Source organism: Phascolarctos cinereus, unplaced genomic scaffold (genome assembly GCF_003287225.1).
Source record: "Phascolarctos cinereus isolate Bilbo 61053 unplaced genomic scaffold, phaCin_HiC Scaffold_5;HRSCAF=322, whole genome shotgun sequence".
Taxonomy (NCBI): Eukaryota; Metazoa; Chordata; class Mammalia; order Diprotodontia; family Phascolarctidae; genus Phascolarctos; species Phascolarctos cinereus.
In genome coordinates, this window is record NW_027555958.1 from 235,618,437 (window position 1) to 235,639,503 (window position 21,067).

Consider the following 21,067-nt stretch of genomic DNA (forward strand, 5'->3'; position numbering starts at 1 on the left):
CAGTTTACCTTCTCATCTATAACAACCATTTCTCATTTGTTACAGAGCTGGAATTAATTAACAGATATCATACAATCATAGATTTAGAGGTACAAGGGAACCTTCAAGTCATCTAGTACACACCTCACATTTTACAGTTGAGAAAACTGAGGCTCAGCATGGTTAATTGACTTGCCTAAGGTCACATTAATTGTAAATAACAAAGCCAAGATATGAACCCAGGTCCTGATTGCAAATCCAGCAGTCTTTCCACTACACAATGATGATTGTGAGAGATACTTGTCCTAAACTTTAGTAATATTTGCTACTACACTTTATTTATAATTCCAAGGTTAGAGGGTATTCAATAGAGTTAAATCATGTCTATCAACTTTTAGGGTTTTTTTTAACTATCTGTGAGCTTTATGAATACCCTGTATTTATTTATGAATTGTCTCCTCTACTAAATTACCTGTTTGGATGAGATGACTTCATCTCATTCATTCCCCTCATCGGACAGAGGAAACCAACTGTGGAAGAATGGTAGTCATTTGTTTAAGGTCATCCAGCCAATTATTGACAGATTAAGTACTAGGCTCAAGTCTCCTGGCTCCTAACCTAGTATTTTTATGAAAGAATAAGCCCCTTCTGGTCAAGGACCATTTATTTTTCTTGTATGTATCTTTTCCTAGCAACTAATACAGGCTTATATGCAGTAGGTGCTCAACAAATATCTGTTGACTGGCTGGCTGAATGACTTGCTTGAAAATAACAAAAGAATCTCAGCAAATAATTGAGTATCTCAGTCTTCTCATCTGTAAAGTGACTGAGCTGGACTCTAAATTTCCTTATAGTTGCAAAATTCCACAGTTCTATGATCTGTTTATGCCCGTGGCCAGGCTATTTGCTTTCTTTTAGGGACAATTTTGTCACTTAATTCTCTGTCTCTAACTGGCTTCTTCTTTGAGTCAGTGACAGCAGCCTTAAATAAACAGAGCCACAACTAGCATGGGGCAAACAGGGTTTTATCCCAGGACACCAACATCCAGTGGGGTATGTTCCCTTTCCATGACAACTGTTAACCCTGCTCTCCTTAAGATCATCCACTCCTCCAACTATAGATTCTCCAGGAGACAGCTGCCTCTACTAACCTTATACATTCACAGCCTGACAGCCCCCCTAGCATACTAACCCTGCCATCAGGTCATCCTCTACACAATTATTTTATCCTCCCCTCTCCTACTCACCCCAGTCATTTTTGACACAGGTGAAAACATTCCTAGTTACAAATATGGGCATAAGGTACAACTCAATTAACAACTGGTATGTATGCCAATGGATTTCAGGTAAATGGGTGTCAGTTTCAGCTACATACTTATGTAATATTGGCAACCTCTAGTTAGATGATAATTAATATGTATTCAGTTTTTTGTAACTATTCACTGCATATGTGTTCATGGGCAGCCAACTGTAACTCTCCCTTTTCTGATGGTTAACTGAAAGTCATCTATAGATACTCATTGTTAATTTGAGAGTTCCTTGAGGGAAGGAATCCTCTTTTTGAATCCCCAGAGCTTAGCATAGTATCTGGTATATAGTAAGCACTTACTAAGTGCATATTGACTGACTGACTCAATTTTATTAATGATGAAACCATGAACTGTGTTTCTAGACATCAAATGGGGCAGAGAAGCTTCTCTTCTTATGCAGATTAAAGGCACTGATCAGCTTTCATAGTGGGGAGAAAATACTTAACTGTCTGAGTGGTAAGGTGGGGTGTGTGTGTGTGTGTGTGTGTGTGTGTGGGTGGTGTGTGTGTGTGTGTGTGTGTGTGTGTGTGAAAGAAATGAATGGAATAATATCAGCTCATGAGGTTGGTCTGAAAAGTGTGGTTAAATGTCCTGAACCCTCATAGACACAGCTAGATATTATTATGTAATAAAAAGTGAACTGCCAGAGACTTTTAAACAATCCTCATATCACTGACAACAGCATTCCCTCCAGAATGATGGTAACCACTTAATAAATGTTTGTTGACTGACTGTTTTCTCTCTACCCTTATCTCTTGGCAAGAATTTTCCACTTTGCACTTACATTTCATTCTCTTGATAAGAATTAGTCATTCCATGTTTCCAATGTGCATTGCTTGCTTATTCCTCACCTGAGACTGTTAACAAAGTACCTTCCCCACTCAGAATGCTCTCTTCCCTTTTCTCCATGTGCATCACTTATTTAAAAGTCAAATTGATAACCTGATGCCCTCTAGGAAATGTTCCCAGCTCCGATTACTGGATTATTACTTATCCTCCTAGGGCTTAATCATTTAATTTTCACTATAGTATTTTTATCTTGTTTCTATATTGCTTTGCAAATATTTTTCTTCTCTCTGTCTCTGTCTCTTTCTGTGTGTCTCTATATCTCTCTCTCTCATCATAACTCCCCAGTTAGTGGGGATTACTCCTCAAAAGTTAAAAAAATGCCTCCTCTTCCCTCTAAAACACCTGGTTCAGGGCTCTGCAGACTGGGGATATTCAATGAATGGGATTTTAGGGTAAAGGATCCAGGAGGAATCCAGGTCCCTTTGCTCACCTCATTCAACTTGATCCAGTTGAAAGATTTCAGAGGATGGGAAGGCTGCGGGACACACTTCTTCCTGAGGGGAGGGCAGCTGCTAGGGAGAGAGGCTAGAGGAGGGGGCATCCCCATGCTAAAGCAAGGGGGTGCCCCTGGAGGAGGGGGAGGTCCACCAGGTGGAAGAGGTGGGGGTGGGGGTGGAGGGCTGCAGGAGAAAGGCAGGGGAGGTGGGGGTGGAGGCAAGTCAATGGAGTTCTTGGAGGAGGGGATGGGGAAGGGACCTCCTGGAGGAGGAGGGGAAGACAAGGTACCAGTAGGCTGAAAGACAAAAGGAAAGGAAAGTAATCAGTAACAGTGGTGTCCATGACACACCTAACTTCACTTCTGCCCTCACATCTTACACCCATTCTCACCCTCAGCTTTATACCCATGCTAACCCTCACCATTTTCTTTCTCTTCCCTTTAATCCTTGACCTTACTCCTGCATTCATGTCTCCATCTCTCCAGATCCAACAAACACCCAACATACAGATAAGAAACCATATAAAGACAGGCATGTCCATAGCACAGATATGGGATATTCATAGTTATAAGAGATACAGACTAACATGAGGTTGTTATCTCTAGGGCTTCCTCTTCCTCAGTTTTAGACTTTTCCCAATCCTCCCCTTCCCCCTACCCCAACCCTAACCCCCAACCTCGCCCCCTTCCCCACACACCATCACACACTTGTAGTGCTACTTAGCCTCTCAGTGGGACCTGGTGCACTCCCCTTTCTCATTCCCAGCCCTGGACCATAGACTCTGGCGCACTCACGTGGCACACTCACATGGCGCACTCACATGATATTGGTGTGTGTTGGAAGAGATGTAAACAGCCTAAAACTCTTACCGAGAACTCACTAAGCTGAGCTACCAACTCTGCCAACTGTCCTCGAGCTTGACGCAGCTCCTGGGACTCTCGGGCCAGCTTGTCCTTCATCTTGTTCAGAGTCTTCATCATCTCATCCTTCTCTATGGTCTTTGTTTCACATTCTCGCTCCTTCCGCTCTAGCCGGCTCACCAGCTCCGTGTGCTCTGGGGGGAGCAGGGAGGACCAGCAGGGAAAGGGTGGTCACCATCGTGGCAAGAAGGATTCTGGAACATGAAGTGACTGGTGTGGGGAGGAACAAAGCACGACTGGACAGACATACTTACCTTTTCGGAATTTCTCAGCCTGATCTCGCCATTGATTTACTTCATTTTCATTGACTAGCCTAGGGAAAGAAATTATCTTTCACCTGCTGACAGTCTTAAAAACTCATCCCCTTCCATTACATCTACTCAACCCTTAGTCTGTCCCTCTGCCCCTCTAGCTTGTTCCCTACTCCATCCAGCCCAATTTCTATCCCTTCAGCCTTTCTCTTTTCCCCTAAATTGCTTACACAATCCCCCCAGACTGGTCATCTGATTTCCCAATCCATGTCCTTAGGTTCCAGTTTGCTCCAAATTTTCATTATCTCATCTAACTCATAGTATTCTAAAGATTAGAATCAGGAAGAACATTGGAGATCAGCTCTAGCTCAACCCTCTTATTTTACAAACCACGTAAGTAAGGACTAAAAAGAGTAGGTGACTTGCCCAAAGTCACACAGCAGATTAGTGTTGGGGTTGGAACTAGAAAATGGTTATCTTAGTTCTACTCTCACCTGTTTTCCTCCCCAACAAATTTTATTTTTTTTTAAATATCCCCCCCTCTGTTTCCCATATTAGCTGGAGTCAGGATGACTGGGGAGGTGGGATAGGAAAATTGTTATGGGCAGAGGTGCTAGTCTTTTGGCCCAAACCAGGGTCCAAATTCTCAGCTTCAGTGTTAGTGCTGGAGACTTGAGTGAATTGTCCTCTATCCTCCTCAATTCCCCAATCGTGTGGCTCATTTTGGTTAAGCTTCCTAAATAGAGAAATACAGCAAACTCTCGATTATCTGTGCTAATGAGAAGTGTGGCACAAAATAATTCAAAACTTTGGATAATTAAAATAACCATTTCTACTTGGCTTTGAAATACACAGCATAAATTATTTTAAGTAGATTTGCTCCCCTAATGATATTTGGCTCAGGCTAATACCAAAATATGTCTGTGTTGTTTGAACAGACACTGATCGATGGTGTAGAAATGGCACCCAGAAATATATTGGGTGGGGAGGGGAGATAAAAGGAAGTCAGTCTGGAATTAAGCATTTCTTGTGAATAAACCTCAAAGTGGATAATCGAGAGTCAATTAACATCCTATAGACTACTTGGAGGTTGTTGGCTTTGGGAAGAGAAAGTTGAGGTTTCATGGATGGAAGGGGTAGAGAGGGGTAGGGAGAAGAAGGAAAGGAAAAAGGTCACTGCTGCTCACATCTTGATGATATTTTTGACGTTGAAGTTCTCCAGGGGTACCAAATCAGGGTCCACGCCCCTCTCATCCTGTAGGACGATCTGCTGGAGGATCCGATCAAGGAGCTGCCAATGATGGATGCTCCCACCATTCCGCTTATCTGAAGGCAAGGCAGTCACTGTGTCTTTACTGAGCCCCAGGGGCTAGGTCCTGGGTATCACAGCCTGGGGCACAGAGTAAAGAGCAGACACAGCCCCCCACTGAAGAAGGAGATGTGGTCTGCACTTTGGGGAAGCTCCCATTCTAATGGGGGAGATCAGAAAAAATATAGCTCCTGAAAATTCATAAATCTAATCAACTCCCAGTTGGGGAGTTTATCTGCTGTGAAATTTTAAATCCCCAGGTCCATCTCTCACCACTCCCCTAGCTAGGGCTAGCTCCCTTAGCTTTCTATTAAGTGTATGTTCAGAGAAAAGAAATTCATTTTCACATCTTCCAAATGAAAGCATATTTAGAAAGGTGAGTCAATTACAAAAACCGTTATGATACACAATGAATTCCAAAGGAAAATAAAAATGAAAAATAGATTGTGCTTTGAATTATTCATGCCACTACTCCATAAGAACAGACAATTGAGAGATAGATATTACAGAAGAGTAGGGGTCATTGGCTGTGTTTGTGGGATGGAGAATGAGTAGTGTTATTCAGGGAAGGCATCCCAGAGGAGGTGCCTTTAAACTATAAAGGTAAAGACACTGTCTTGTTTATTCAAGGGCCTAACGTCATTGAGGCCACTGCTTTTTAGTCACTCAGTTATACCCCAACCCTTCCTGAACCCTATTCTTAGCCTGGCTGGACATGGGGGGATTTGTGTTGTGGTTGCTGTTTTAACACGTGTTGTGTTTTTCACACGTGCATACATCCCTCCCCATTTACAAGATGTTCATTTAATCTGCTTCTTTGAGCGAGTGGATCCTAGGCTTCTTCCTGTGTCTTCTAGTAACCACAGGAGGAAAGTAACCTTGGGATTCCAGCCATGAAGACATATCACAGAATCTCAAGGATGGAGTGTGCCGTAACATCGAAGTCCAATTGTTGCAAAGAATATGCAGATTCATCCCCACGTGGGACCCACTGTCCCATAGGAAACAAGCAGTCCAAAAAGACTGGCACCCAAGAAAGCAAAGTCAGGTTTCCCTGGAAGGGCATAGCAGGACCTCCCACTTCCTCTATCAACCCATTTTGGAGAGAAGAAATTCCAGGTTCCCTGCTTCATGTCACTCCCCTTCTTTTCCTATTGTCCTCCCATCCCCTACATATTGTAGGGTGTTTTGCTTGTTTGTTATATTCTTCTTTCCTCAAGAAAAAATAAGGTGAGAGGGCAAATCAGAGGTTTTCAGGCATGGAATATATCTTATATATACTTGACTGCAAGTAGGAGGAAACCTCCTCAAAAAGACTTTCAGAAAAATAGAATGTATACCCTCTCCCTTGGTTGTCCACTCTTGTGTCCAATAATCTTCATGGAAAAAATTTCTGCCTTATGTCTAACTTAAATCCCTCCTGTGGCAACTTAGGCTCATTTCTTCTTTTCAGATCTTTATGACTTCAGAGGAGAGTAGAAACCACAAATAGTGTGATTAATTTGTATTCTTAGAATAGTCCTATGGATGATGAAGACAGACGTATGTGGGCAGGGAGAAAGAAGAAAAGGAGAAAACAAAATGGGGAAATTGGTAAAGCTGAGAGAAAAAAAGATATCTTTAAAAAGATCTGTCCTGTTTACCCAGAACAAATGGTTTTTTTTTCTTTCCTAACTGGAAACTCTATAACAAAATGGAAAGCTTGACTGTCAGAAGTAGGAAAATGGAGACTATCTGACCTTGAAATGAAAAGATCAAGATGATGCTTGCTGGTCAAGGACACTGGTGACTCTGTTATTTAAGTCTCCTGCTCCTCCTGAGGGTCTAGGTCCTTCAGACTACAATCAGGAGTACAGTAGGGGTAGGAACCTGAACCATAGTTTCCTTTCCCCAAGCACAAGGATTAACAGTAGCTTGAGTTTCCAGACATTTTTGATCTGGTCTCCTAGAAAAGTCATTTGAATATCTTCCCAGTGAACCACACTTGTGAAAATGCTGCCTAAAAGGAGGGCCCTCTCCCATCTCCCTAAGCTAAATGTCTGAGGCCTCAGTTGCTGGAGTAGGGGGAGGCAGGACTTACAAGGCAGCTGTAAACAGTGCTGAAGCATGGAGAGCAGGTAAGGATATGCTTCTGTGTGTTTCAGTTTCCTATGGATCAGGTCAAACATCTGTGATGCACTCTTGGTATCAATGTGTACCTGATGGAAAAACAAAGTAAGGAGCAGATGAATGGGGAATCCAAGGAAGGTAGAGAGGGAGGGAAGAAGAGAAGGGAGAAGACTCTGGGTCTTAGTTCAATGAAGTCTGTCTGAGATACCTCCTCCCACCCAGGGGCCTCCTTCTGTCTCTCAGTCTCCCCAACTATCTCAGCATAAACATCCAGAGATTCCATCTCTCACTATCTGCTTAGACACAAGTAAAGGAGATCATAATTAACTATTTGTGATCTGGGGAGCATTGTCATGAATAATTACATACACATATACACAGATAATTATTTGGCTTGGGAATTTATCACATATTTTCACTGTGTGAATTATGTTTGGCTGGGATTCTACCCATACTAACTGTGTAATCCTGGACAATTGACAGGATCTGTTAGTACAGTAGGCAGCTCTCTAAGAATTTAAGTCCCAAAGAAGGTACAGACCTATATTGGCAGAGGGAGTTACCTCACCTGGAAGTTCCCTATACTTATGAAATCGCAGGTCCAGAGTCTACCTTCTCCCTATATTTTGCTGAGGTTGACATTAAAACAAGAATAAATTTCCTTAAGTACAAATCAGATGATGACAGGGAGATATATCCCAAGAGGATTCTGTTCTTTATCCGAGTCACCCACGTATGGGGTATTTGCTACTGATAATCCATAAAGTAGCCACAGGTATACAGAGTTGATTCTATGTTTCTTTAAGAATGGTTGCCTTAGGGACAGCTAGGTAGCATAGTGGATAGAGCTCCAGCCTTAGAGTCATGAGGACCTGAGTTCAAATCTGACCTCAGACACTTGACACTTACTTACTAGTTGTGTGATCTTGGGCAAGTCACTTAACCCCAACTGCCTCACCAAAAAGAAAAAAAAAAGAATAGTTGCCTTCTTTCCTTTGAGCACTGGGGTTTGTGGGCACATGCTAATTCCACAGAGGGTTCTGGAAGAATCTGGACATTGTGAGCATCCTAGAAACAAGAATGCTAATAATGCTCTATGAAGAATGCCCACTTTGGTGTACCATCCCTCAGGGACCTCTGGGAAGCTATTTGGAGAGTTGATATGTATTGTGTTTGAATCGCTCCCTGGGGGACCTCACCATGTCAAATCTTCTGGCTAATTCCAAGTCATCCTCATTCCGGACCATCTCAAAAAAGTCTAAATGCCTGGGCAAAGAAAAGATAGAGAGGTCACAACTGAGTAGTATCTCACAGCAAGGAAATTAAAGTTAGATAAGACCAAAAACACTCCTTTCAGCCAAACACTTACTCTCTTCCTCTTCCACATAGATGGACAGAAAGTTTACTTTCCTCTGGAAGCAGGGCCAATAAACAGGAAAATGGCCAAGCCGAAGAGAAACTAACGAGATTTTAAAAGACCCATCGGTCTTGACCTAGGCCAAATTGGGAAGTGTCTAGCTTCTTCTGGGTACCATAAGTCCCTCCCTGTCCATCTCACTCTCAGAAGCCCTCCCAGATACTCAATACTTATTCTAGGCCTGCTCTCCTTGGGTTGGTACTTCTGTGCTTCTCCTCACCATCCTGAGTTTATTATGTTTAGATCTCCTTTCCTACTTTGAAATAAATAAGTCCTTCATCTCATCCCCTACCTGTCCAATATGGCGTTCTCATGCCTCCGAAGTTTGTCAATCACAGGCTGTATTCCCAACATTAGGAATTCATATCGCAGATGTAACCGAAACTCCAGATTATCCTTGAAGATAATTGGGATGGGGTAGAATTGGGATGGGGGTGGAGTGGGACCAGAAGCAGAATCAGTATAGAAACATTTATTTCATTAGCTGGATCAGAAAACAACCATCACTTAATACTGTCTTTAGCCTTTAATGCACTTCTCACCCAAACTGTACCCCATACCCAATCTGTTGCCAAGTCCAGTCAATTCTACCTTCATAATATCTTTCCTATAATCCCCCTTCTCTCTTCTGATGCAGCCACTTATTACTTTAGCCCTGGACTACTGAAATAGCCTTGTGGTTGGTTTCCATGCCTCAGGTCTCTCTTCACATTAGTCCATCCTCTATTCAACCATCAAGTTGATTTTCCTAAAGGGCAGGTCTGCCCACATCACTCCCCTATTCAATAAACTCCAGTGGCTCCTATTGCCTCCAGGATCAAATATAAAATCTTGTTTGGTTTTTAAAGCTCTTCATAATCTGGCCCCTTCCTACCATTCCAGACATTTTATATCTTACTTCTCTTACTCTACAATCCTGTGATAATGGCCTCTTTGCTATTCTTCAAATAAGACACCCCTTCTCCTAACTCCATGTATTTTCATTGACTTTCTCCCCCTATAACTCTCTCTCTCTTCATCTTCCCCCTTGGCTTTGCTGAAATCTCAGCCATAGTTCCACCTTCTACAAGAAGACTTTCCTAATCCCCCTAACTTGTATGTATCTTTTTTGTACCTACTTATTTGCATGTTGTCTCTCCCATAAGAATATGAGCTCCTTTAGAGTAGGGGCTTTTGCCTTTTTTTTTGTATCCTGGTACACAGTAGGCACTTAATAAATGCCTGATGACTTGACTTTCTTGTAATATCACACAGCACTTCCAGTAATATATATTCTTCATCACTCCAAAAGTCACAGAGTCCCATGGAAACCCCTCCCAAAGGGGAGAGACAGAGGAGATTCAAACTCTATTCAATTTCTTCTAAGCCTTTTAACCAGAATATAGAATGTATTACCTATATAATAGAATATATTACCTATACAACCTGTCTACATACTTGTAGAATGCATTATCTATACAACCTGGACTTAGCCTACCTGGAAAAGCCAGTTCACATTCTTCACTTCTGGGAGCTGAGTGATATCAACACCACAAAGATAAGCCACTATCAGAAACCTCTCACACTTCCGTCACTGTCCTAGTGGACTGGGTTTATAAGAAAGGAAGTGGGAAGACTAACAATGCTAAGAACACGCCCTAGTCCCATCCTGAAACAAGAAGATCCTGACTGGGCTGCCCATTTCATTTAGACAAACTGAGGCTCCCCTCTCATCAATATTATGGCTACTTTTCTAATGGCTTTGTTTCTAAGGCTTCAGTCAGTCTCTAACCTTGAGATATAAGAGCACTAAGGATTATTATACAATAGAAGGTATTAAGACAACATGAGGTTTAGTGTTTACAGTCATAGAAATCTCCAGAACCCAGTTCAAAAGTAGCAGTATTGCCAAAGCCTCAGAAAGTTCTTTTGGAAGGTTAATCCATGCCCCTTATTCTCCAGTATCCTCCTCAGCACCAATTCTTCATTCTCCAACATTCTCCTCAACTCCTGCTCTGCTCCCACCTTGGATTTCTCTCTGCTTTAGACTCTTCAGATATGACCATTTTCTTTTTTCTGATTCATGTTGCTTCCCCTCCAAACTCTCTCATTAAAATAACCTATATCTACTCCCTTTGCTCTAGTTAACTCAATAGGCTATCTTCTATTATTCAAATAGCACTTTGAATCTCTCTGCTCTCTCAGGAAGTTTTCCTGGATTAACTCATCCACCCATCCATCCATCCATCCATCCATCCATCCATCCATCCATCCATCCAACCATGCATTCATCCATCCAACCATGCATTCATCCATCCATCCATCATCCATTTATATCTATCTATCTATCCATCTATCTATCTATCTATCTATCTATCTATCTATCTATCTATCTATCTATCTATCTATCTCTATCTATCCATCCATCCATCTATCTATCCATCCATCCATCTATTTTCTGGGATTAATTAGAAGAGAGATTAGTGCCTTAGCTTCTACCCTTCCTATCTATGGCCCCTGTAATTTAACTAGTCTTGATCCATTTAAGTTTTAACCTTACTCTGGGCCTGTTCTGACTAATGTTGACAGTAGAGAAGAACTGTTTATACTTGCTCTGTGAAGAATAATTACTTGTTAGTTTAAGTAGGAAGTTAAGTTTCGATCACAGCATTTAAAGCAATGTGTGCTGTGAAATTCAAGACATTTAGCATGGACTAAGACTTCTGAAGTCTAAATATTTAATCGTTTACTCACTAACTCTAATGGCTTTAATGAAGGCCAATCTTTTTGCTTAAAAGAAACAAAAAGCTAACATTAACAAAATTCACATAAATAGGATCTTATTTCTTGAATTGAATAATGGCTGATACCAACCATTAGGATTGACTTCAGTGGCAGATATAATGACAATATGATGGACCCTCCCCTCTTTATAGTATCAGGATGGAGATGGGGACACCAGTTTTACATTTTACTTTTTATTTATATTTTATTTTTATCAGGCTGATACTTCAAGTAGTTGTATTTCAGAGGGCATGACTCTGGCCTACGATGTATCCAAACCCATGGCATCTGTATTGTAACAGAACTGACCTGCACTTTGTACTTGAACAACATTTTAATTCTGTTGCTTAACACAGGAAGAAAGTTAACACAAACTCTCTAAAAGTTATGATGGCAACAGACATTGCCCAGTCAGAAGTCAAGGGTCCCTCCTTTGGCTCCCTACCCTACCCCAGGATTCCCTAAGGAAGTTGGAGGAATCTAATTAAAAGATTACTGTTCTCTGGAAGAGTGTAGGGATGTGAGAGGGAAATGACCTACCTCTCCAGCACCAGCATTGAGGACAGCATTAATGAAGGACATGATGGCTGTCTTCAGATTCACCTCATCCCGGTAGCGCCCCATGCTTCGGTCCAGCTCATTCAACAAAGTCTGGGAAGGGAGAGGGGACAGGAGATCTTAGCACCTTACTAGCCCTGACTCCATGCCTGCTTTAGCTCATGCTGTTCTATTCCCCTAGAATGTCCCCCCCACCCCCATCCTGCCCATTGCCTTTTTAAAAACCTCTCTTAAAAGTTATCTTGACTCATTCTGACCCAGACTTTACCTCCTCTTGCCAGTTATATTATCATATAGCACTGCCATATCATTTTTTTAATCAAACTCTTTTATGTGTTTGTGTTCTGTGCTCTTTCTCCAACTGAGTTTAAGTTCCTTGAACACAGGAACCATTTCTTTTGTATCTTTCCTGAAATTCCTAATATAGGGTGCTATTCATAGCAGGCACTTGAAATTGCTCCAAAAATAAACAAAACCAAATAGAGGCCTGTGCTGGGTTTGGGGTCAGGTTGGGAGGGTATTAAACAGGCCTTGGGTATGAAGAAGAACACAAACAAATATCAGTTGCTTGAGACCTTGGACAGTTTCCTGCGGCCCAGAATTCTAGGTGATACTTGGTCTTCTATAAGGTCATTGGACTCTGGGCTCAGGTATATCAGAGCATTCTTTGAAATATCTAATTTCAGTGAAAACCAGGGCAGCAGAAAGTATTGGCCCTTAACATTAGCTGTGAGCAAGGTCAAGCCACTTTACTTTTCTGAGCATCATTTTTCTCATCTGTAAAATGAGGATAATAATATCTGGCATATCTGCTTCACAGTGTGGTTGCAAGGCTCAGGTGAAATAATAATAGTTAATAATAATAGCTAACAGTTATACAGCACTTACGAAGCACCAGGCACTGTGCTGAGTGCTTTACAATTATTATCTCCTTTGATCCTCACAACAACCCTGAGAGGCAGGTGCTATTATTAGCCCCATTTTACAGATGAGGAAACTGAGGCAAAGATAAGGGTCATATAACTAGTAAGCATCTGAAGCCAGATTCAAATTGAAGTCTTTCTGACTTGAGGTTCAGTACTCTATTCACTGCACTACCTATCTGCCTATAATAAAGTAAAAGTGCTTTGCAAACTGTGAATTGCTAAATAAATACCAGTATTGTTCATCTTACTATTATCAACTTCTCATTCTTCTCATCTTTTTGGATAAGGTTCAGATAAAAGCAGTCCCAGAACAGTATGCTAGGCTGCTCTTATTCTTCCATATTTAATGTTCTAGGGACCATTGCACAAAACTCTCTTTTTCTGTAATTAAATGAAAGTCCTGGGATGTGAGTTCATTGTCTAGAGGCTTGATGAAAGCATTCTTGATACAAGGATGTATGTATGTACACATTCTTCTCCTCCCACATGGTTTCAATTTCTTCTATGAGGTTTCTATATTTTGAAAGCATTTTGTTCCATGTTGCTTGTAAATTATGAATATTTGGTATGGCAACATCTATTAACACTGTTATTAAGTTTTACGGATCAATGTTATATCAGAACAATTGTAGTCCATAACTGCTAATCTCCTGATACCCAGAGAATGTATTGGCTGAATTTTTCAGGATATTTTGAAATCTGTATTATTATTATCGTTACTATTATTAACCAACAGTTGTAAAAGTAGCCTGTTTTCCTGGTCAACCTCTCGGAGACATCTCTGGTCCACCCCTTCCCTGTATTAGCTCTTCTTTTCCCAAGTCCCCTCACCTGGATGATATATCCCTGTACTCTTTATACAATACCTTCCATTTGTCCCTCATCCCATCTATCCACATGCTATCTCCATGCATGCCCCAATTCCTTCCATATAAGGTTCCTCATTGCTCCAGTTCTTTTGTTTATGACCCACAACCCAAATGCCCCACCGAGATATCATCCTTGTGTAGCTCTGTGCGTGACTTTCATATTGTTCTTCTATCCCTCACCTGGAAGCGGGTCCTCTCGGCGGCATACACCTGGTAGTGCAACATGGCTTGAAGCACCTTCTTATGGCCACCAGGCACCAGGCAGACAGCACCCAGGATCTCAAGCACGGCCACCTTGGTTTTGCTGTTCTCAGTGCGCAAGCTTTGGGCAATGGTGCTAATGCCTTCAGGTTGTGCCAACACATGGGCACGGCCCTGGGAATTGTTCATCAATGCCTTGATGCAGCCAATGAGGGATGTATGGATTCTACTCTCACAGGTGGCATGGTCCATACTCCGAAGGAAGTTCAAGAGACAGGTCAACCCATCCAACTCAATGAATCGAGTCACAAATCTGGGGAGGGGGTGAGAATAAGAGGAGCAGTGTGGAATGGAAGAAAAGACTATGAGAGCAGGCAAGGTACACTACCATATTATTTCACATTTTGCTGTTGTTACTGTTCAGTCATTTCAGTCTTGTCTGACTCTTTGTGACCCCATTGGGCTTTTCTTGGCAGAGATACTGGAGCAGTTTGCTATTTCCTTCTCCAGCTCATTTTGCAGATAAGGAAACTGAGGCAAACAGGGTTAAGTGACTTGCCTAGGGTCACACAGCTAGTTCATGTCTGAGGTCAAATCTGAACTCAGAAAGATGAGTATTCCTGATTCCAGGCTTGGCATTCTATCCACTGAGCCACCTAGCTGTCCATCCTTTCACATGTCTATTACCTGATACTCACCTACCACTGGTACCAATTTGGTATGCATAGAAGCCTTTCAGTAAATAAATATCTACTGATTTTCTATATAACCTTCACGCCATGTTTAGGCCTAATTTGTATTCCAAGTACATCACACTCACACATCAGTTGCCTGTCATCCTATCATTTGTATAGCAACCTTCTGTTTCATAACCCGGCTTTAGCTTGCAAGCTCCTTGAGAGCAGGGACTGTCATTGCTTCTTTTTGTATCCCCAGAACTTAGCACAGTGCCTGGCACATAGTAGGCACTTAATAAATATCGATTGCTTGGTTCCAATCTCCTTCTTTTTAGGTCTATTGCTACCATCCACACACTATACAGTCCAGTGAAATTGACCTTCTTGATGATTCTTACATGTGCCTTTCTATCTTCAGTCTCTTTGTAGAGGCCACTCCCCATACCTGGAATGTACTGCTTCCTCACCTTTACTTCTTAGAATATCTAGGTTCCTTTAAGATTTGTAAAGAGCCATCTAACTTTTTTTAAGGATTTCTTGAAGAGATGCTTGGGCTCCCATGGAGTTTTCTCCACTACTATATGCCATACCACTCTGATGAAATACTTCCAATTTTCTTGTCTAGCCTCTCTGTCCTCCTCCAATAGTATCTTCTTCTGTCCTTTATAGAAATGGTTGAGGATGGGATGCAGGTAGCATTTAGTAATCCTAATTACTATCCTTCTTACTATCATGCAATCAATAAAAGGACGTTTAGCCCGAATGCCTCTTCTTACATAAGGTTGTAAAAGAATCTCTCCAGTGGCTAGGATCCCCCCACCAAAATTACCTTATATTTATTTTGTATGCTCATATGGGATATTTGTGTCCAACCTGTGGTGGAGTTTCATTGATCTGATCCACTATGGTCAGACGCTCTGTACCTTGAGCCCAACATGATGGTGTCATTTTGGTCCTCTTCAAGAACAAAGGACAACACCCAACTATGTAGAGATATTATTTCCCCTGATAGAATGTAAGCTCCTTGAAGAAAAGGACTGATCTTTTTTTTTTAATCCCCAGCACCTACCATGGTGCCTCAGATGGCACAAAGTAGGCATTTAAGAAATGCTTGTGGACTAACTGATCACATGTTGGTGAGGAGGATAGTAATTAGGTTTACTAAATGCTACCTACTCCAACCCTTAACTCCCCTCTGCCTCTGTCAAAGACAGAAGAAGAAGATACTGTTAGAGAAGGGCAACGTGGTTAGACAAGAGAATTGGAATGACTTTATCAGAGTGATGTGGTATATGATAGTGGAGAGAGCTCCATGGGAGCTCAAGCATCTCTTCAAGAAATCTTTAAAAAAATTACATGGCTCTCTCCAAACAGGGCTAAGCTTAATAAACTTCTGAAGACATTTTTACCTTTATCTGTGTATTTATGATCTCTTGGTTGGAAGGGGGAAACGGTTATTTTGTGCCTTACTACCCCTCTTCCCACAATAGGCTCACTGGGAAGGAGAAATGAGAGGTCATGATTATTCATTTAAGCCCCTCACTTCTCACTCCCTCACTTTCTTTTCTGTCTCTCCTCCTATTGCTGACTATACCACACCAGCTATAAGAACAGACATATCTTGGAAATTCAAGGAGATGAAGACAGGAAAGGCAGCAGGAGTCAAGGACCTCAGTAGAGGAAATCACACACAAGGAAGACATAACACCCCCTACTTCGCACCCAGGCCCAGCTGCTTGGCCCCCTGTCTAACGCAGAAAAAGAGAAAACTCTCATCTATGCATCACAGAATCTTCAGGCTGGCCTTCATTCAATGAGTTATCTATTTATTTCCTCTTAACTCAGGAAGAGCCCTACCTCACACCAGCTTCTTTATAGCTCCTCATACATAATACTATTTGTCTCCAAGTCTTTGCATTAGCTGTCCTCCATGTCTAGAATGCTCTTCTCCATCACCTCTGCCTCTTAGTTTCCCAGGCTTTTCTGGACTCAGCTCAAAATTCTTCCTCTGCAGAAGGCCTTTCCTATCCACCCCACCCCCACTCTAGCTGCTAATTCTTCCCCCTCTCAGATTGACTTGCATCTACTCTGTATATAGCTTGTATGCACTCATTTAGTCTCATGTTGTCTCCTCCATTATAATGTAGGTCCCTTGAGGACAAGGACTGGTTTTTTACCTCCTTTGTATTCCCAGAGCTTAGAACAAGGCCTGGAATCTAATATGGTTCATTGGTTGGTTCATTGTAGGGAAGGTGTTTACAAAATCCTCCAGAGGAGCCTCTGAAACCTGCCTCACCCCTTCGTCGAGGCTTAGCCCTTTTTAAGAAAGGCCTTTCCATCTTTAACCTGGCTCCCTTCTCTCTATTGTCCTATCCATCAAAGGAACCAAAATAGCCACTCTGCCCTTCTCCCAAGATGGCCCTTCATGGATCTGTGGTTTACTGTAATTTTCCCTCTAAGGCTTCTCTCCTCTTCAACCCCTTAAGCCCTGGGCCCTAAGCCTTGGCTGCCACCCAGCTCCTCAAGAAATCCAAAGAATTGTAAACTGAAATAGAATGTGTTGGAATGGTATGAAGTGAGGTAGAGTGAGAAGAATGGAACTGGACTGGAATGGATTGGAGTGAGGGAGGGAGGAAGGAAGGAGAAGATACTATAATGCTGTAAAGCCACCCAACTTGAAGTGAAGGCATGGGAAGTGAATTGGATCCAGGGGAATTGAGATCCAGGTAGAGAACTCAGTTACCTCATGGGTTGAGTGCGAAGAGCTGTCTTCAGGTCTTCAACCACTTTGTTTCTCATCTCTGTTTCCTCTTCATCAAAGGCATACAGAGTCTGCATCTGTTGGGAAAGCAGACAGAAGGAAGAGGATGTGTGTATTTGTGGAGGAGGGGAGAGAAGGGTTACTCTGTCTACCTGCCTTGGCCCTACACAGCAAGGTGGAGGACATATAGTGTTGGACTTTGAGTCAGGAAAATCTAAGTTTGTTTCAGAAGATGCTTACTAGTTGTATAACCCTGGGCAAGTCGCTTCATCTCTCTCAGCCTCAACTTCCTCATCTGTAAAATAGGGATAACAGCACCTACCTCATAGGATTGTGTGAGGATAAAAAGAGATACCATAGGAAAAGTGTATTGCGAACCTTAAACACAAATGCTAGATTTTATCATTATAATTAACCCCTCTCCCTTACCTCTCTCTATCCAGGATAGCTCACAGATAATGCTTTCGCATTTAGATCACCTTCCATCTGTATCTATCTTATATTTACATGCTGTCTCCCCCATTAGACTATAAGCTCCTTGAAGGCAGAGACTGTTTTTGCCTTTCTCTGAATCTCCTAATTCAGAGAAATTCCTATAATGCCTATATGCCTGGCACATAGGAAGCATTTATCAATGAATGCTTATTGATGGACTGTGTAAAAGTGGTTCATAAAACACTATAAAATATCAGTACTATAGAAATGTGAGACATTATAGCTGAGGCAGGGCAAGCGTTACAAAACATGTTGAAGGATTTGGGGTAGACAAGGACAGACATTCTGTTTAGGGTGGAGGACGGGCTGGATACCATCAATGCTGGAGCCCAGGTAGGCAGCTCTTCAGAAAACCTTTAGGACTTCCTCAAAAATAACAAGAAGACATTACTCACAGCAGCCATGGAGTTGATCCGGTCAATGTAATAATCTGGCCAGCTGGTCGCCAATTTGTTGGGATCCTCCTGTTCCTGAAACAAAGTAAAGATCTGGTGTAACTTCACTTGGGGATTCATGGTTTGGGAAAAGAATACAGTACAATAAAGACTTATTAAACGCCTATTGTGAGCAAAGTACTATGCTAGGCACTGGAGGTGAAACAATCTTTAGATAAGATCCAGTCCCTGTTCTCAAGAAGCTCATACTTAATCTATTTGGGGGTGGGACAATATTAGGGGATAAGACACGGATACAAATGCCTTGAGTATAGATTATTACACAATAAATGTCTTACAAAGTTACAGAAGAAGTATTAGGTGAGGTTGGAGGGCAAAGGCTATTATTATCCTAAGGCAAGTTCTAGAAAGTCTTCATGGATAAGGCAGAACTCAAGAAAAACCTAAAGAGCTACTGATGCTTTCTCCAGGTCCCTCCTGAACACATAGTTTGCTTATATGATCAAAGATACAAATACCGAGAGTAAATGCTTCCTGGAAGCCTTGTCTTGTCAAACTCCCAGGCCCCTATGTTTCCCAAAGGCAAATGTTTTTCAGGAGACTAGGACCTGGCTATGTATCCTTGAGCAAGGTACAGAATCACGGAGTTCAAAAGACCTCAGAGACCACCTAATTTAACCCATATGTTAACAAGAACTGTTTCCCTGCCCCTCAAATACATACAGCCTTTGCTTGAAGACTTCTGTTAAAAGATGACTTTGTTGTTCAGTTGTTTTTCAGTTGTGTTTGACTCCTCATAACCCCATTTGAGGTTTTCTTGGCAAAGATACTGGAGCAGTTTGCCATTTCCTTCTCCAGCTCATTTTACAGATGAGAAAACTGAGGCAAACAGTGTTAAGTGACTCGCTACCTCCCAAGCCAAAAAACTCTACTTTGGGACAGTTCTAACTCTTACCAAGTTTTTCCTTATATCAGGCCTAAAAGTCTCTGTCTCTATCTCTCTCCCTCTATAATTTTCACTAGTTTTTTCTAGAATGAAATATAGGCTCCTTTGTTTGGTTTTTAAAGCCTTTCAAGACCTGGCCCCAACCTATTTGACCAGCCTCATTATACTTTCCTCCCCTTCCTATACTTTAGGGTACAGCCAAATGGCTATCTCTCTGTAACTCATATACGTCACTCTATCTATCATCTTTGTGCCTTTGCACTGGTCTTCCAGCCCTGCCTGGAATGCACTGCCTACTTACCTCCGCCTCATACAATCCTCCACTTCCTTCAAGATTCATCTCTAAGATTCTACACTTAGCTTTTCCTGATTGTCTCAACTTCTGGTGATGCCCTCCCTCTCTAAATACCTTTTATTTAGTTTTATATATATATATATATATATATACATACATATATGTGTGTGTGTGTGTATATGTGTGTATATGTATATTATATACATATACAAAATTCATTCTATGAACTTATATGTTATATTATATTGTATGAACTCATATATATGAATATATATATATATACATACACACACATATATGTATATATATATATATATATACACATAAACATTCTATGTACTTATATATGTACACGTTCCTTAAAATGTGGCACGTATAATTAAACACAACAAATACTATAGATGTGGTCTGGTCAAGGCACACTACATGGGAACCATCACTCTCTATTACTGCAGTTTAAGATTGAATTAAGTTTTTGTTTTTTTTTTTCTTGGTGGTGTTGTTTTTACACTGATTCAGATTGAACTTATAATTCATTAAAATCCATAGATCTTTTTCATAGAAATTTTTATCTAGCCATGACTCCCCCAATTTGTGCTTGTTCAGTTGACTTGTAAAATGCAGAGCTTAACATTTATTTCTTTACATTTCTCTATGTTAGATTTATTTCTATTAAATTTTATCTTATAAGATTCAGTCCATTGTTCCAGTCTGGCAAGATCTTTTTGGTCCTTGACTGCCATCTAATATGGCAGTTATACCTCCTAGCTATTTGTCAACTAATGCAAAGGGCATGCAATTTATGCCTCACCCAATTAACTGACTTAAAAAGTTGAACAAGTCAAGGCCAAGAACAGATTCCTAGGGCATTCTACTTAGAGGCTTCCCTCCAAGCTGGCATTAACACACTTATGACTACTGCTGAGGTCTGGAGGAAGAGAGGAAGCCAGAAAATGAGAAGACACAAAGATGAAAGGAAAAAAAATAGTCACAGCAATCATCTGGTGCTTTACAATTTACAAAATGTTTTCCTCAGAGCTAGATAAGTAATGAAAATATAGAGGACAGAAAGAGAGATAATAGGCAAAAGAAATAATACACAGACAGAAAAAAGATGGAGGGAGGCAGGGAAGAAGAATGAGAGACCAAGAGATAGATATGAAAGAAACATAGAAAAAAGAAAAAGAAAATAGCAATGAAAGTTAATGAGAGATGAAAACAAATTAAGTCCCAGACTGAGCTCATTACTTTACTCATTTGCAAGCAGTGTTACCTTCCTACATGATGGAGTTAAGAGTATATATAAAATCTATTTATACCATCCGAATATCCCTCCATGAAAGCAGGGATGCATTGGTATTTGTTCTCCTGACAACATATAGTGAAGCTCAATAATTTAAGAGTAGAACATTTAGCATTATCCTCAAACTCTTCATTCTCCCTCACTGCACGTATCCAACCAACTGCCAGTTTTTGCTGTTTCTACTCCATCTCATTTTCTTTTTTCATTTTCCTTTTTCTTTTTTTTTCTTTTTTCGGCGAGGCAATCAGGGTTAGGTGGCTTGCCCAGCATCACACAGCTAGTGTCAAGTGTCTGAGG

General features: G+C 41.2%; 1 protein-coding gene across 4 annotated transcripts in view; it reads right to left on the reverse strand.

The window, feature by feature from the left end:
* The window catches only part of DAAM2 (dishevelled associated activator of morphogenesis 2), a 169,276-nt gene that overhangs the window by 26,783 nt on the left and 121,426 nt on the right, over positions 1 to 21,067 (reverse strand). For all 4 annotated transcript variants that reach the window (XM_078155389.1, XM_020999400.2, XM_020999399.2 and 1 more), the window contains 11 exons: positions 18,227 to 18,301; positions 17,319 to 17,413; positions 13,878 to 14,211; positions 11,885 to 11,995; positions 8,874 to 8,977; positions 8,364 to 8,430; positions 7,136 to 7,253; positions 4,934 to 5,072; positions 3,750 to 3,808; positions 3,445 to 3,629; positions 2,569 to 2,871 (listed from right to left, as the gene is read on the reverse strand). In XM_078155389.1, the coding sequence (XP_078011515.1) occupies positions 2,569 to 2,871; positions 3,445 to 3,629; positions 3,750 to 3,808; positions 4,934 to 5,072; positions 7,136 to 7,253; positions 8,364 to 8,430; positions 8,874 to 8,977; positions 11,885 to 11,995; positions 13,878 to 14,211; positions 17,319 to 17,413; positions 18,227 to 18,301 (1,590 nt within the window). The remainder of the gene's footprint in view (positions 1 to 2,568; positions 2,872 to 3,444; positions 3,630 to 3,749; positions 3,809 to 4,933; positions 5,073 to 7,135; positions 7,254 to 8,363; positions 8,431 to 8,873; positions 8,978 to 11,884; positions 11,996 to 13,877; positions 14,212 to 17,318; positions 17,414 to 18,226; positions 18,302 to 21,067) is intronic.